This window comes from Arabidopsis lyrata (genome assembly GCF_000004255.2).
Source record: "Arabidopsis lyrata subsp. lyrata unplaced genomic scaffold ARALYscaffold_7, whole genome shotgun sequence".
Lineage (NCBI taxonomy): Eukaryota > Viridiplantae > Streptophyta > Magnoliopsida > Brassicales > Brassicaceae > Arabidopsis > Arabidopsis lyrata.
In genome coordinates, this window is record NW_003302549.1 from 10,698,555 (window position 1) to 10,716,587 (window position 18,033).

The following is an 18,033-nucleotide window of genomic DNA, read 5'->3' on the forward strand; positions in this document are numbered from 1 at the left end:
AACCTTCACAAGGCACGTTACACAACGGATTGGCAAACTCTGATAACCATTGTCTCAGACATACAACGTAATCGAGTGGAAAGCTTTCTCTTGAGATATGCTCTACAAGCCTCGGTTTACACAATTTGGAGAGAACGAAATGGAAGAAAGCATGGAGAGAAACCGAACTCAGCTACACGACTTATTGGTTGGATTGATAAACAAATTCGAAACAATCTCTCATCGATTAGAATCATGGGAGACCGGCGGTATGAAGAAGGACTTCAAGTCTGGTTTGCTTCAAGAGTGTAAAACAATTTAGTCTCTAAAATCTCAGCTTTCCCTTTCTGCATAATTTCGAAACCGTTGCACTAGTTGTAAAAACGATATATTTTTTCTTTTGAATATAATTTAACATTAAATTAAAAAAAAAATATATTATATATGTGTGTCTTAGACAAATATAGCTCTAATTTCAATATGGTGATCTTGATTATTTTAATACAATCTTTTAGCTGGAGTATCATCGCCAATATGGTGATCTTGATCTAACGGAAAATTCTCGTGTAAAGGCAAAATGCTCAACGGAGGCCTTATTTTTGAATCGACATTATGAATCAGCCCGGCCTAAACGGGTTCGTCACAGAACCCATACTTTATCAAACATCAATAACATGAGGTCTTCAATCATAAAACATGTGGTTGGAAAAACAAACGCCACAATTATATTGAGCTACACACACAAAAAATTGAAACACAAAGAATCAATCTCGGGTACATTTGTGTTGTTGCCTACAAGAAAAATAAGAGGCAAACCTTAAAACTATTTATTAATTCGATAGTACTGTAAAAAAAGATGATGTAATTTGTCTGGTTTTATGTATTTTGCTGGCGTGATGGATAAACGATCAGCTCCTGCACAGTAGAATTTCACAAAGAGAAGATATATAAATCAAATGTTTATAATACAAAATACTATACATTTAAAAGAATTCGATTTTGTTACAACCAAATATGTTCAAAGAGTAATTAATACCTGAGAATAACGAGCGTGATCGTTGTGAACATACGATGTTTTAACGATCATTTCCCATTTCGTAGATTCAAGAACTTCTTGATTCAGTTTCTTGTTACCAACTTGACCTAAAACGACACCGTGTTGTCTCGGGTTTAACGGCGGTAGGAGGGTTCTTCCGAGCCAGGACCGAGACGGAGTTTCTGGCAACGGCGGAGGAGAAAGCGCGGGTGTATATTCCGACGATGTTTTGAGAAGATGCCCTGACCTATCGTTTCTTCTTCTGTTTACTTCCTCCACAAGAAACCTCGAATCGTGAATTGTCGTACGTTGGATCCTCGTAGGAGTGGAGACCGAGTTTCTAAACATTCTGATTTCTCCAGAATTCGAATAATTAGGAAGAACCTCTCTTCTTGTTCTGGTTGGATACAGTTCTTGAGACTTGCTTATTCCTCTGTGTAGCCTTTTGAAGCTCTCTGGTTTCTCCGGAGTTCCGAGAAAACCGGAATCCGAACAAGAAGTTCGGTACGGAGAGATAAAACCGGAAAGACGCCTAGTTGACCAGTTTGGTAAACCGGTTTGATCACCCGAATGTTTCTTAGACCGGTTAGATACTGAATCCAAAGGAACCGGGTTTAGAAACTTGAATGAGTTCTTAGCACAAAGCCTTGGCAAGAATCCGCAAACTTTCTTGGTAACTTCTGGGTAGATCTTGTGATCACCATCACCGCTATTGTCATCATAATCATCATCATCGTCGTCGTCAGTATCATCATCAATGTTTAAATCATCATAAAGACTCTGAACAATGGCGAAATGTTCATGTTCTGCGACTAATTGACTTCTTTGGCGAATTAGGAGAGCTTCTCTGTTCTGAGTGATTAGCTTCTGCTCTGAAGAGTTATAAGAAGATTGATGTTTCTGATGTGTCTGAAGAGCCATTGCTTTAGCAGCTGGTAAGAATCTCGACATCATTAGATCAAGACTTTCTCTAGACACATCATCACAATCAGATCTCTCACCGGTCTTCTCGATTTCGCTAACTCCACTCGTGCTGCAGTTAACAGAGAAGCTTACATTTGAAGAAACCGTATCCAAATCTTCTTCGTCTTCTTCTTCTTCATCATCGGTTTCTAGTAAACCTGATTCTTGAATCAATGTAGCCATGTCATCTTTTGGTTTTCCAGGGATTTGTTCCCACATAAAAGGAATTGAAGCTGGTTCTGTGAGATGATCAAAGCTCTGGTCTGGTAATACAAAAACCGGCGTTTCTTGTTTTGTGCTTGGACATGATCGAAGCTCTGGTCTTGTAATCGTCGTCTTCTTGTTCTCTAACTCACTAGAACGCTCTATCATAGACGGAATCCGTCTTATTGATGGTAATGGAGCATACAAATTCAATTTCCTTCCCTCCATTCTTTAAAAAGAAAAAGAATAAGAAACAGAGTCTCTGTTTTGTGAGGTCTTCTTCTGCAGTGTTTTTGAGATTGTAGTTGTTCTTATTGAAGTACGAAACAAAAATAAAAAGAGAAAAAGAATAGAGATATTGTATAATATATGTGTATAGATAGATTGCCGAATGTCTAGGGCCGAGATTGAAGGCTAGAGTTTAGGAAAATAGCAGATGAATATATAAGAAGTGTGTGACTAAAGAATTGTCAATAAAGAGACTTTCTCTTTAACCTTATGTTTGGTTGTTTTCAATTCATGATATAATTGAGCTTAGAACAAATCCCATCCCCCACAAGGATTTTGATTGAAATTTAATGATGCGATCAACTACTTTTGTTTTGCTGTTGGTGTGTTGTGAATACAAAAACGACGTCGTTAGACATTGGAGTACAAGAAGATCAGAGACAAAAATTTGGCACTAAGGTCAAATATTCCTCAAGGGAAAACAGTTGTGGTTCAAGTTTCAACTGTTTTTTTTTCTTTCTAAAAGTATTGAAAAAACAAAATAAAATAAAAAGTGAGAAAAGACATTTATTATGTGAGCCAAAATAATAAGCACTAGTGAAGTGGACCGACTTTGGTAATGTAACACATGTTGTTGTGTCCTTTTCCGAGCCACGCAACGTTTCTCCGAATGCACTAATTGTTTACTTTGTTTAAAGTCTTTGAAGAAAAGTCGCGGCATCGCCTCGACGGATGATGGGGCTCGATTTTGAAATATAATTAATTATTTTAAATTACTCATAACATTCCAAAAAAAATTGACTTATAATAATTTGCTAAAACAACCGGCCTAAGATATTGACTATGAATTAACATTTCACTTTTAGATTACATAGTGTATATATTATATATATGTGACTTTTAGATTATGTAATCATTTTCTAGGTAGTATAGTAATCGTTTTAATTAAAAGAAAAATCATTACTCGGCCACTTCTTTCTGTCTCTAATACTCAAAACTTTGGTTTTTGATTGCTAAACAAAAAAAAAAGTAGAAATAAAAATATGAAAAATGAGAGAAAAACTAACAGAAATGGTCTTTCAAGAATTTTCTTCTAATCATAACTTAAGTTTTTGTTTGTCGTTACTTACGTTTGTTAGGTACTACATCTATACTATATAAAAGTCGAGGCTATATGCTTTTAAGGCCGTCCAACTAGGATTTAAAACGACCAATTAAGACTAGCCATCTCATTAATTAACATATTTTGATTCTGATAATTTTCTATTTTAAAGTTTTAGTAAAAAGGAAAAAAAAAAACAATAAAAGAAATATTTGAAAATATGAAAATATTTCTAATTACTGTATATTCTTATGTTATTTAAAAAGATAATATAAATAATCAAAATGTAAATTTTTATTTTGTTATAGATTATTAAGTTTACAAACAAAATATCTAAAAATATGAAATAATTCTGAATAGAAAATTTGTTATTAAATACATAAACTAAATATAATAAAAAGTAAATATTTATGACATTAGTTAACATTTTTTTACATTACATTCATTAATATTTTATTAAAAAACATATTCGATTAACTTAGGGTCATATAAATAATAATCGGAGGCATCTGGTTTTGATCATAATTTTTAAATTATAAATTTCAAACAGTTAGTAAGAATGAGGGTTGGTAACTACTTTTAATCGATCGCGCCTCTTTTTATTTTTTTTATCGCTTTTGACACTGTGGGCACTTTTCTCTGTCCGTCAGGCTGTTTCTGTTTCATATATTTGATGAGCCGTAAAACATGTGTTTGTATATGATGTTATATATGATTTGATGTTGTTTGCGTAAAAATTTTGGGTCCGAAGAAGAAGGATCGATGATATGCATCATTGGTCATGTTTGTGCTTTTTCATATAGGTTATGAGTCATAAGACCTTGATTTGATTGTTCGAGTTAAATTTTTGGTTTAAAGAAGAAGGATCAATGACAAGCACACATGTTTTATTAGCTATACATGTGGCCATGTTCATGTTGTTTCCTCTGCAAGTAATTTGCAATTTTGTGGGATTTTTGTTTGAAAAGTTTCAATACGTGTGTATCTTAAATCGAGTATACGTGTGAAAGTATCAATAATTGAGTATATGTGGTGGCTATGCTGGTTGAATAGCAGACATCTTATGAGAAAATAGGAAATGATTCTGGTCTTGGAGGTTGCAAGAGGTTCGTTGGAAAACAAGTTGTGTTACTCTAAAACAAATTATTTTGATTGGTTATTTAGTGGTTCTAACAAATTCAACATCAATTGATTGTGCCCAAGAAGTGTCATGGACTAATAAATCTAATGAAGTGGTGATGGAGGTAAGTTAAGGAACATACATGTATAAGACCATGCAAGGAAACTCTCTTCGGAAAGATGTCTAGCCCAATATAGTGAAAATTGTTTACATTAATGCAAGTGGATAAAACTATGGCTAATGAAATAACTTCTTGTGTAATTCTGTTCTTTTAACTTAGGTTGTATATACTTCAGTTAGATGATATCTAACCAGGCAAAAGGTATAAAGACTTGTGTTGAAATTATGGAAAAAGTTGTTCTTCTTAGAGTACCAATTTTAATCAAAAAAGGGAATTGACGAGACGTAAGAAATGTAATAAACTTAATTGATGAGAGTTTCCTTATATAATAAACAATTGACGTCATAATCCAGGTAACAAAGATGGTAGTTTTTCATGTAAAAATAAAGGAGAAAGAGAGAAACGTGGATAGATTGGCGACAAGCGAATGTAGCTGAAACTTGATGGCGAGGTTTCTGGTATTACTTTCTTGAGGTTTAATGATAGGATATAGATTTAAACGGCTTTTTAGAAGAAAGCGTCTTCAACATGTTCGAGAAGATTTCGTTTAAAGTTTCATATCTGACCAACAAAGTGGAGACATGAACATCCAAATGTACTCGAAATAATCTGAAATTTGGTAAGAGAATTCTGGAGAACGTGGAACTAAGTTTTGGTAGAAAGGTATCAAATTTCGAGTTCAAAAGGTCAAATGAACGACGTTATTTCAAGTAGCTAATTCATAGGCTTATGAAGATATGTTTGTATAATATTAGTAAGTTTAAATTTCTTGCTCTGTTTTCAACCACATAACAACAATGTTTTATATAGAAGAAGATGGAAAAGATGAGAAAGAAAGTGAGGAAGATGAAGAGGAAGAGGAAGAGTATAACGAAGAAGCAAAAAGTAAAGATGATAACAGACATGAAAAATTAACAATGCAGATGAAGAGAAGAAATATGAAGAGTAAGAAACGATGAATGTGAAGAGAAATACAAAGACATAGGTGTTGGCATAGGTGTTGGCGGCCAATTGAATATGAGAAAACAAGAATGATGATGATTCTTTTGATAAAATTTTATTCTTAAATACTATTGATTTTTAGAATTGTGCATTTGAAATGAAAATTTTGCTTTAATAGTAATTTAAAAACTATCATCAATCGGATTTAATTTTCACAAAAAATATATCAAATAAACCCACGCGTAGCGTGGGTTCAAAACCTAGTTTATTAATAACCAATTCTTCAAAAGTGTCTTTAAATAAATAAACGAACCGGCCAGGCGAACATTTATTCTAATTTATACTTTTTGAAGTACATTTTTAACGGGTGGGGCAAAATGCATTTAGATATAATGGGTATCCGATCCGTTTAAAAATTTTGGTCATAAAAAGTTTATTGGGTCGGGTTATATTTAACTCAACTCATACACCAGATATTTCATATTTAATAATTTAAATATTTAGAAGATTTGATTAAGATTTAGAATTATGATTCTCCTATCATCTTTGTTTGATTTGTCTTTTAACTGTTTTGAATCATCATATAATACATAAAGTAAAAAAAAAATGTATATACTGTGATTCAGAATTTAAAAATAGACATATATTATCTAATTGACGAAAGATGTGTTTAACGTTCCACATCGACTAAAATATTTAGACAATGATTCAGAATCATATCATAAATAAGATCAACATTAATAAAATAAATGAGTTTTTTTGCTGGACGAGTTTGGCATAACAGGATTTTGAATCAACAATAATAAAAAATTTAAAATATCATTAATCCGCTGCTTTAATACGGATTAAATCTTTAATTTTTTTAATACCACCAATATTAAATATATCAAATTAGTCTCATTTAGAAAAGATTGTATAAAACCAAAAATTGTCTCGTGGTATAATGTTACATAATAACAATTGTAAATTATAAAATATAAATGTCTTAAAGAATGATACAATTTGCAAACTTTTATATATTTTTAAAATTACTATTTTTAGAAAATCTAATCACGGGACGGATTAAAAAATTACAGGACGAGTTATATTTCGGAACAAGGTTATATGGCGGACGAGTTTGAATCAATATTTATAAAATTTTAAAATATCATTAATATTCTGCTTTAATACAGATTAAATCCTCAGTTTATTAAAATATAAATGTCTTAGGAAATAATATAATTTGTAAACTTTTATACATGATAAATAATCATTAAATCACTACTTTTAGATAACAAATCATGGGACGGGTTAAGAAATTACGAGACGAGTTATATTTATGAATGGGTTTACATGGCGGACGGGTTTGAATATTTATAAAATTTTAAAATATCATTAACATGTCACTTTAATACAGGTTAAATCTTCAGTTTATTAACAATTGTCTCGTGGTATACCGTTACTTAACAACAATTATAAACTATAAAATATTTATATAATTTACAAAATTTTATATATATTATCTTTAAAAATAAATTACACCGCGGTACACCGCATGTTAAAATCTAAAAGAAGTGGAGAAACCCATGAAAAAATTGTAAAGTAGACAAATAACTCGAGAAATACATTAGAGAAAAACTCGATTTATTGAAAGAAAAAAGTGAAATAAGTTTAGTTGACCAAAATTCCCTAAAATTGCGGGAATGAAAAGGACAAGGGAATAAGTATCTTTCACGTGGCAACCACTAACACTGCCCCCACCAACACACCCAAGCTTTGAAATAGCAAGGCCCACTAGCCCATTCGTTAAGGCCCATTTCCCGACCGTCAACGAGAAAACACTTACAAATTTTCTAATCTTCAACGTTTTTTTTGGGTAAGAAAAGGGAAACAAATGTCTCCCCCAATTTATTAAGAAAAAATTACAAACTACAAACGAACATCCTGTGAAAACGCAGTTCCACTAATATTCTCTAAAACAATTTGATTAATGAAATCCGGCATATCTTCCAATAAATGAAAACTTAGGGGTAAAGAAAACGCATAGTTCGCTAATCCGTCGACAAGACGATTAGCTTCCCTATACACGTGAGATATTCGGACTATCCAGTCCCACAAAATGAAGTCATAGCACAAACGTACTAGGAACGACAGCGGATGAGAATCACTTATCCCTGTCCTCAAAAAACCAACCACGATCTCCGAGTCCACTTCTAGCTCTAGCCTCGTGAATCCACACTCCCAAACTATATATAGACCATAGTACACTCCCCACAACTCCGCTAGAGGTGCCGAACAAACACCAATGTTCTAATCTTCAATGTTAGAACACAAAAACACTCTATTTTGTCTTTCACCAATTTGTCATGAAATTGTGAATATTTTTCTTTTTCTTAGGCTAATAAGAGAACCTTCATTTGGGTATTTTAGACTATCTCCAATAGTAGAAACCCATAAAAAGTTGTTAACAATATTTTTATTAATAATTTTTGCATCATTGGTAGTTAAGAACTTTTTTAGAAGATTTTATTATTTTTATTCTCTAATGGTAGAACTCCATTTTAGATTCTTAAGAATAAAATAATATTTTAGAATTTATTTTATTTTACAAAGAATTGTTTCATATAAATTTTGATAACTCTATTTTCACAAAGTTATGAAATTTGCCGATTTTGAAGATGACCAAAGTCAAAAAATAGATTTTATGGAAAGGTCATACATAACTAGAGCAAGGTAGTGTTGACTAATGCCTTATAATATACATGAAGAGAAAAATGAGAAGTAAAGCATCAACATAAGAGCAAATGTCTCAAATGCATTATTCTATTTTCCCTTTTCTATCTATAATAATTCTATATATTGGTATTCAACTTCTGTTCTATTATGGTCAAAAGAAGTAAAAAAATCACGAGGATGAAGAAAGCAACAACACATGCTAAAAGGTTTATATCATAGTTACATGATGAATGAACTAATTCGCAGTCTAAGTCATCATCAGTTGTTACCACTGAATCACTTCAACTTCTTGCAAGTCCCCAAATCCGGTTGGTTCCATTGTCACTTGCTGAGGCCAACATATGCAGGTCGTCGGGTTTCAGCTCACACACTTCACAGCTGATGTGTGCCCTTACAATTTAAAAGGTTCTAACGTTTATGTTTTGTGCCATATGTATACTTGCGACAACAGTGAAAGATCACTCATTTGAGCGAGACCGGGATATTCTAAGAAAGATATATACTTCTCTTTTTCTCCATCTCTCTCTTAATGTTGCTGTCAAAATTTGACAGAGCAAGAGTTTAAATTAAGATTAATCCAAGTTACATGAGCATCTTGGATTAACAAGTTCTTAACAAGTACTACATAAATCATAGATGACAAACAACAGAAGAACTACAAGAGAAGAGCATTTTTATTTATTGTTTATTAAAAATAAATAATAAAAATAATAATAATTTTATTTATATAGAAAACATTTTTTTGGGTCAAAATTGGGTTAAAATGGAGTAAAAGTTGATTAACCTCACCGTCGATTATGTTCTATCTGCCCAAGATATTCTGACACTTTTATCAGATTGGTTTACACCACTGACCATTCTGAAATAAGGTAGACCAGAGACTTCTTCCAGCCGACGAACAATGTTTGAAATCTAAAAGTCTCCATCAAAGAACTTGTCTGCTACCTTTTTTTCTACAAGTTCGGTCGACAGAATTTCTTTTTCATGACCATCTTTCCAAATTACTGAAACTATGCTGGTCTCACACTCCGTGATCAAAAACTCTTCTTCACCTTGATTTAGTACACATTGCTGGCCTATGAATCACCAAGCACTAAGAAACCGAATGGGTAACAAGAGGCGCACCTCTTTATTCAATACCTAAACGAGAGGTGGTTCGCTCCTGTCACCAAGTTCACCCTACGATTTTTCACAACTCTTTTATCTGCAGGTTTGAATAAGATTTTTTGTCCCTTATAGATGGATTGACAAAAAAAATAGAAGTATTCGCCAAACTCAAACTCTACATAAATTTTCGTAGAGATTAGAATTGTAAATAAGAAATAGTTCAAGGATTTTTGGCCAAAAACCTCCAAAAATGTATATATAAATAGAGAAAATGTTTTGATTATATTTATTACTATATCAAACTTTATTTGTGGTAATAAAAAAAACTTTATTTATCCGTTGTAGAATTTTATTTTTATAAAAGTTGCAAAGGATTTCTCAAAAAAATATAAGCCATTCATGTTGGACAGAGACCAAACGGATTCTTGATATTTTTTTACTATAAATTAAACTGAATACGTTTTATTAGACATGATCTATTTCTATGGCATATATATATATATATATATATATATATTATAAATAATTTAAAAAGATGTTTCTATTAATTAGTTATATATGCTACTAATACACTTTTGTCTCTTCTTTTTTTGTGTACAAAAAGTACACTTTGTTGTATACTATAGTCAAACTTTATTTCATTTCATAGCTTTCAAAAGTTTGGTCTAATTGGTTTGATCTATTCCTTAGTGAACAACCATCGAAGGTTATATTAATCTCTCATTCAGTTAACATTATTCGGTATAACCTTACTTCATTTTATTTCTCACATGATTTCTTCATAAAAGAGTAGGAGAGTTTGTCCAACAAAAAAAGGAGTAGGAGAAAAGAGACAATTACAATTAATTAAGAAAGAAACCATTTTGTTCAAAAAAAAAAAGGAACATTTTTATTCCAATCTTATTTATCCCAAAAAAGGACATTTTATTCCAATGCTAAAAATTTTAAGAACTAATCCAACGATTCATAACTATAACTACAATTAGTTTATTGATTATAGTTTAAACATACATAGCTTACCCCATCATCTTCTTTGTGAGCTTAGCAAGTGAAGTAAGGTTATACCGAATAATGTTATCAACAAAAAATTTCGTATCTTCTTCGCTATTTCCTTCCGGCACATCCACCACGTAACTCTCCACCACCACCGTCTTCTCTGTCACATCCTCGGGCGACGCGACCACCGTCGTTTTCGATTTGTAATTAACAAGTCTATGGTTACCGCCAATGATACTTATCACCATCACGTGAGACTCATCGTCTAGCTCTTCGAGCCTCTCCGTGCTGAAATCCGCCGGGAAGCCGGAGACTAACGTCACGTCCCGGACGGAGCCTTTTCCTTCTCCTCCTTTGCCGCCACCGCCACTGGAGCGCATGGTGCAACTTTTGACGAAACGTTGATAAGCTTGTGGTTTGTCGAAACTACGTAGGATTGACCACACTAGTGGTAATGGTGCTTCGATGGTCTCGACTACGCTAGAGTGACATCGTTTTTGCTTAGAACTTTCCATTTTCTGTTTTGTTTTTTAGATGGTTTTGTCTTTTATCGACGTATATATATTTTCGTGTCTGACTGTTGAATTTTCGTTTTCACTTGTTAAGTTTTGAAGCCTATCGAACGAACTACGTACATATAAGTGAAGGTAAACCACCGACTAAAATATTTTTATATTATTTTATTTTTCTTTAAAAAAAATTATTTTATTGTTTTTTACGAATTTGTCATGTAATATAAAACTTTCGAGTTCGATTCGTATTCTTCTTACTATATACTAACAAGTAACAAAAAGCATTTTTACAATTTAAAACTACACAAGTATATACTGCGTTATTAGTGAGAAATTATACGATCTTGTCGGCATATTTAAATTATTTTGTTTTTTGATAAAAGGCTTGCATATTTTGGAACTTGGTTTTATCAAAAATATTAACAAACCCTCCTGTGAAGGTTTTACTGACAAAAGTGATATGGAACTTGGTTTTAGCAAACCCTTTGTGAAGGTTTTTCTTTTGACTATATTAATCATTTAAACAGAGAGAGAGAAATATTCACGAAGAATTAAATATCTTACCAACTGATAAAATTACCAATAATATATAAAAATCTAGTCGGTCTATTTTGGAAATTTGTTGCAGCAATGTTTTGGAGCCAAAAATAGATAGATATGTCATTCATTGCCCACGAGCTAAATACAGATGTCATTTAACCCGAAAAAGCACACAATGGAATTTAGCGAAACGCACACTTGTTTACAAACATAACAGTTTTTCTCTTATTCGGTTGCCGACGAGAAAAAAGAAAAAGAACCTATTTTTTCTTTCATTCATAAGTTTATTGTTCTAACTTCTACGTATCCAATCCGAGAGTCATGCAAGTTCTGCGTATCCAGGGTAGCCTGGTAGGCATATTCAATGTTCCATCAGCCTATTATTCTATTGCCTACTAAAAAATAAGGCCCAATAAGGCCCGTGTAAGCCCAAACTTAATGATTATATTGTCAATTTATATATGCTTCACCCCACAGAGCACAAAAACTCATTTCTGGTTTGGCTTTGGTTTTATGTTTAGCCTTCCTAGACTAAGATCATGTTATCTTCCGGTTTTGTTTATATAGTTATTTGTTTAACCGCTGGCATTGTGTATCCCCCATCTCCATGGTTATATAAAAAAAATGTTTTAGATAAAAAAAAAGAACTCAAAATAAATGTAATGTGTAAAGATATGAAATAAAATGTTATAGATTTTCATAAGTGGATTATAAAAATAAAAATAAATTTCAAACTAAAAATGTGTAAAGATATGAAGTAAAATATAATAGACTTTCGTAAGTGGATTATAAAGATAAAAATAAACTACATGGAATACATTATATTTGGATTTATGTATTAAAATATATGACTTAATCAACTTATAAAATTCATATTCTTCTTCTTAGATATCCTTCTCGAGAAACATGGACATGACTATTTTAAAGTCCAAGCATATATGGGAGCTCAAGCTGAGATATTCATATATTGTTTGGCTCACGATCAAAAACAGATTCGCAAGTTTGGTATCTCTCAAACTTGTTTTCTTTATGGTAAGCAAGATGAAACCAATGACCATATATCGCCTGCCTGTGCATAACTGCATATATTGCCTTGTTGCATGAAGCAAGTATATCACTCCCATATGGTGTGATACGGTAAGCCACTTCTCCACTCATATCTTTTCTATCATGAACTATATATATATGTTCTGATCCGATTGGTTTTTCAAGCTCGATTTTATCATGTGTGGAGGGAGAAAAATGGAAGGCGACACAAAAAGATCGCCATCCTCTGAACAATTTTATCAGCGTCATTGATAAATCATTTCACAACCGTATCACATCTTTTCTGTGTTATTAAGGATAAAACAAGTTCGAAGAATGGAAGCTGTTCTAACGACGGGAGTTCACTACCTTGTGTTGATAAGAAAATCATTTAATTGAATGTCTACTTATCCGGTGGTCCAACATAAAAGGATACGTCAATATTTCATGAATTGTTTTTTTTTTTTTTTATCTAATGTTAAATTATATTCAAAAGAAAAATATCGTTTTTACAACTAGTGTTGATAAGCAACTACAAGTATGACAGATTAAAACTTCCGGTTTGTAACTAACCGATATTTCCAAACTCATGAATAACATATACTAGTATATAAAGAAACAGGGCAATATGGAATCATACAAAAACAAGCTTATCCTAAAACTCATGACTCCAAGCCATCATTATTAAAAAGTACTATATATGCTCTATGGCTAATATACAGCTAGCTAGAAACACATATCTACATTAATTTAGGTATAACTAAAGTTCAAATTCTGTGACATATATGTACATGAGTACATCACTACATATAGCCTCTCTCCGGAATCTAGGGTTTCGGAAACACTTTCTACCGACTCGATCGTTTTAGCTTGATAAATTGCCGGTTCGATCCTAATTTCGTTTTGCTACATAAATCCTGATTTGGTATTGCTAATTCGAACTGGTTTATTTTTCCGTCTATTAAGAACTACTTGAGCCGTTATGTTAAAATCTTGAGCTGTTTCTTTACATTATTGGGCTAAACCTTGTAATCTAGTTCCCCATATCATGCTCCCAATAGACAATAATTATAAAATAAAATATAAGTACATATTTGTATACGTGTGCATAAATAAAAGTAATGCTTAATTGTATATACATGTAGTGTAAGAAATATTATTTACTTGTGCATTCCAACATGTGTACCGGCCAGTGTATGTTAATACATCATGATACATGCAACGTACAGAAATGTTATGTCAATTAAATACATTCACAGTTGGGACACACTCTAACTAATAACAAAAAAAAAACTACATTTCAAAGATATACCCTTATTCATATGCAATATTTTTTTGTCAAAGCTTATTCACATGCAATTTTGAGTACCAAATTAGTATATAAATATATATATACACACACGCATTAGGGTAAGTGACAATAGAAAATCAGGAAGATTTGATAGAATCAATCACTATTATTAATTCGATCTTTTGAGTTTTGTAGTCTAGATATCCAGAGAGAATAATTTCAATTAGAAAAAGATCATACGAAACTTTAAATTAAAAAAAGAAAGAGAGAATTGAAAATTGATTACCTATATTGGAAAATTTTAAAATATGATTAATTATCAAGTGGACGACTGATTAGGAGTCGAAGAGTTTGCAACATCCTTCTTGATAACAACGACGTCGTTTTTAGTCTTCCTCCTCTTCTTCTTCCTGTACGGAATCCCACGAGCCTTGGCTTGAGATTCTCTCACTTCCCTCAAGTGAACCCGGATAGACCCGTTTGCAAACGGGTTAGCATCAGGTGACCCGCCACCGTGTTCCTCGTAAGCAGCTCTTAGCCGTCCGATCAAAGCATCTAGGCTTCCCCAAGCTTGTTTGAGAGGACACGTGCACGGACCTGGTGGATCGGGTTGTCCGAAGAAGACACAAGCTTGATGATGTACTTTGGTCTTACCAAACTGATCTAAGTACCTTAGGAAACTTAGCACGTGCGTGTAGTCGAACTGAGACATCATCAACGGTGGATTTTGTGATTTTAGGTATTGGATGAACGTGTTCCAATCGCGGCGTTTCTGCGATTCGTAGCGGCTGAGTGGTTGCTGCGGCTGAGGAGGAAGTGGTTGCTTGTGGTGGTTGGAGGAAGAGGACGGATGATCCGGTGGATCTTTCGTCGGTGTGTGACGATCCGAAGACATTATTAGGGGAATTCTAATTTTTGTTTGTTTGTTTGTTGTTTTGGTATTATATTTTTGGTTTATGAGCAAATTCAAGGTTTAAAAGCAACAATAAAGTAAGGGAAAGAAAGAGAGAGATACTGAGAAATAAATAATGGAACGGGGAGAGAATTATTCACGAAAAAATGATTACTATGTATATATATAAGATAAGTGACAATAAATTTCTATCATTTCATGCGAATACTAAAATCTTTATTTTATGTGCCTACCAAAAAAAAATCTTTATTTTATGTAAGAATTTCAAAACTATGCATAATGTCACTAACTTACTAAATCAAGTATATATTTTTTCAGTAATGATGAATTAATTATACCGTTTTGTTTTTAAAACTTAGAGCATCTCCAATGGTGAGAAACTATGGAAGTTTCTCAAATATAATAATTTAATGCTTTTGTAATAAATAAATTATTTGTTTAAATTTTAATTAATTAAAAAAAAATTTAATCAATCAAATGTTGCCAAGTGTTAGACACAGTTTCTCAAATGAGACACTGTGTCTCATCCTCTCTCTTACTTTTAATTTTTTTTTTTTTTATTTAATTCTGTAGACATTCTTTGAGACACTCCGTTGGAAGTGTTCTTAGTGTTTAGTTTTCTACGTACGTGTCTTAAGACTCTTAACAAAAAAAAATTGAAAATCAGATATAGCACTCAGTTATTTTCTTATTTTAGCTACTAAATTAATTTCTTATTTTAGCTATAATGACTAATTAAGTACCATGTAACTCTACATAAAATTATTAAATAGTGATCTATTTACAACAAAAACTAAAATTTAAAATCAATCGTTATTTGACTAAAATAAAATCAATTATTATTAGAGGTTTTTTTTTTGTCTTACTAATTTTTTTAAATAATGTGAATGCTCTGTTATTTTCGTAGACAACAAAATTTTATTGTAGGAGATCTATTCAATGAGATTTTATCCTATTTTCATATATTTGATTATATATTATGTTTGTATTTTGTTAATGTTATGTTCACACATTACTTTCTATGACTTGTTTTGTCATCATCCAAGAAAAATAGTTTATCAAGGACGTACACAAAACAATTCAATATCGACTTTGTAATAATATACACTACAAATTAATTAGTACACATTATTATTATATAGAGCAAAAGGAGAGAATATATTTCAATGGATGGGACCCGTGAGAAGGTGCTTTCGTTCCTTTTATAAATTTATTCTAAAGGATCAAAATTTGTTATTTTATTTGGTTTTTTAATTATCTTTTTTGGTCACTGATGTGGCTAGCTATTTAATTTACACACTGTTATGATATACTCTTCCTTTTAAATTCCTTAAGAAAATATTAGTTTAAGCTATCCATTGTACGACTAGCAACCAAATCAATCATTATAAGTTTTCATAATGATTTATTAATTAATTTTTCCAACTTGCTTAATTTAGTGGCTATTGTTGAATTATGTGGCCTATTACATCTATAACTTTATACATAAGAAATATATAGATAATAACTATAATTATAATAATTACAATAATAACGTTGATAAATGATGATGACTGTCATCATCCTACTCGTAGCAATAACCATTAACAATAGATTAGTAAGTATTATACCTACTAAGTTTATTTTCTCCTTTATATTTTTGAAAATCCAACGGTATTCCAATTTGTGATGATTCCTATAAAAGTGCTTTTTCATATACGTACGTGAAGTGAAAAAATAGTGACACCATATTCATATATTACTAGATACTTTGTAGTTTGTATATACGTGGAATATTAACTATAATTACATATCTTTGACGATACATTGAGTGATATTGCTTAAGCATAAATGTGTCTGAAAGTGGACGACGCATAATATATAGGTTTCCATTATCTTACCCATGAATGTTGAAAAGGACAAAACAATCCTCGGTCTTTTCTTTTGATATTGCTTTGTAATTTTTAAGCTAGAATCAAATCACTATTGTGTACATGTTCGTGAAATTAACTTTTGAATTGATGACTGATATATACAAAACTTAAATAGAAGATAACTACTAGTCTACTATAAGGTAACCCTACTATAATGTGTTAGTGTATAGCTATGGTTTCTCACGGACATGAAGTACTAGTTCAACGAATAAGTTCGAAGACAGAAATACATAAAAAGCATGAAAATAAGGAAATAAAAGAGAAGACATAATAATTAAAGACAAGCATATTATTTGATACACGCATTTAGTACCCTTTGTCGGGAATAAAAATATTGCAGCCGGTGAAATCTAAATTCTGGTAACCGGAGAACAGGAATCCGACGAGAAAAAACCCTAAGTAAAAAGCATTTTTAGACAAGATTTTGTAAGAGAAGATCTTGTATGTGGGGTAATATATCTTTCGATATACTTTTGTCACAACATCAATAGAAATCCACTCGATACAAAAACAAAAGATAAAATAGGAATAAATAAAAATTCACGTGGGACTTGGGTCCATCTGTTTTTTCACCTGTGATCATATCTAATTATCTATGGTATTATTTTGTAATTCTATTTTTTTTTTTGCCCTTAAGAAGAATGCCTTTTCTTTTGATAAGAGAGTTACAAGAATGTCTTTATATTGCAATTTTTTTCCTTTAGTTTGATACGAAATGATGGCGTAAGTCGTGACTAATAATCAATCATCTTTTAACTTAATAGAAAGAGAAAGCATTGGAATGAGTTTGCCATTTCCATTGTAACCCTTATTTGTTCAATAAACCATATAACATTTTCTAATGTGTTCTAAACTTCGAAACAAGTTTCTCTTTATTTTTTTGTTGTTGCTAATATTAATGAGGAAACAAAATTTTTTGTTATAATATGAGTGTTCGTTTGGTCTTCATCAAAGCCATAGATCAAAAACATAGAGAGAGCATGCCTCAATTTTCCAAGTGCAAATTCAATCATAGTTAACTACCGTGAGCGGTTTAAATGATAAAATACTCGACATTCGACAGTTTCTAAAAAATGGTAATTAGTTATAGCCCGCAATCATTCGGCTACATAAAAAATAAAAATAAAAATTCACCAGTTAAATTTATATTGTTATGAGAATAATTTGTTTGAATTCTCTTACCAAAAAAAATAAATTTGTTTGCCAATTTTTTAAAAAGAATAATAATTTGTTTGCCAACAAATTCTTATATATTATTATCATACTAGATTTTAACCCGCGGTATACCGTGGGATGATTTATTTTTAAAGTTAGTATAAAAATAT

General features: G+C 31.6%; 3 protein-coding genes across 3 annotated transcripts; all 3 read right to left on the minus strand.

Annotated features, from left to right (window-relative positions):
* Positions 1-596: 596 nt before the first annotated feature.
* Positions 597-2,856, minus strand: LOC9306102. The gene is made up of 2 exons (XM_021019794.1): positions 1,016-2,856; positions 597-894 (listed from the first exon to the last, which is right to left on the minus strand). Exons 1-2 carry the CDS (start codon positions 2,408-2,410, stop codon positions 856-858), a joined length of 1,434 nt encoding a protein of 477 aa, XP_020875453.1. The 5' UTR covers positions 2,411-2,856; the 3' UTR covers positions 597-855.
* Positions 2,857-10,483: 7,627 nt separating this feature from the next.
* Positions 10,484-11,340, minus strand: LOC9306103 (abscisic acid receptor PYL13). Its single transcript, XM_002869986.2, has one exon. It carries the CDS (start codon positions 11,026-11,028, stop codon positions 10,534-10,536), a length of 495 nt encoding a protein of 164 aa, XP_002870032.1. The 5' UTR covers positions 11,029-11,340; the 3' UTR covers positions 10,484-10,533.
* A 2,688-nt stretch (positions 11,341-14,028) lies between these two features.
* LOC9306104 (protein LIGHT-DEPENDENT SHORT HYPOCOTYLS 9) lies at positions 14,029-15,024 on the minus strand. The gene has a single exon (XM_002869987.2). It carries the CDS (start codon positions 14,775-14,777, stop codon positions 14,202-14,204), a length of 576 nt encoding a protein of 191 aa, XP_002870033.1. The 5' UTR covers positions 14,778-15,024; the 3' UTR covers positions 14,029-14,201.
* Between the last annotated feature and the right edge of the window lie 3,009 nt (positions 15,025-18,033).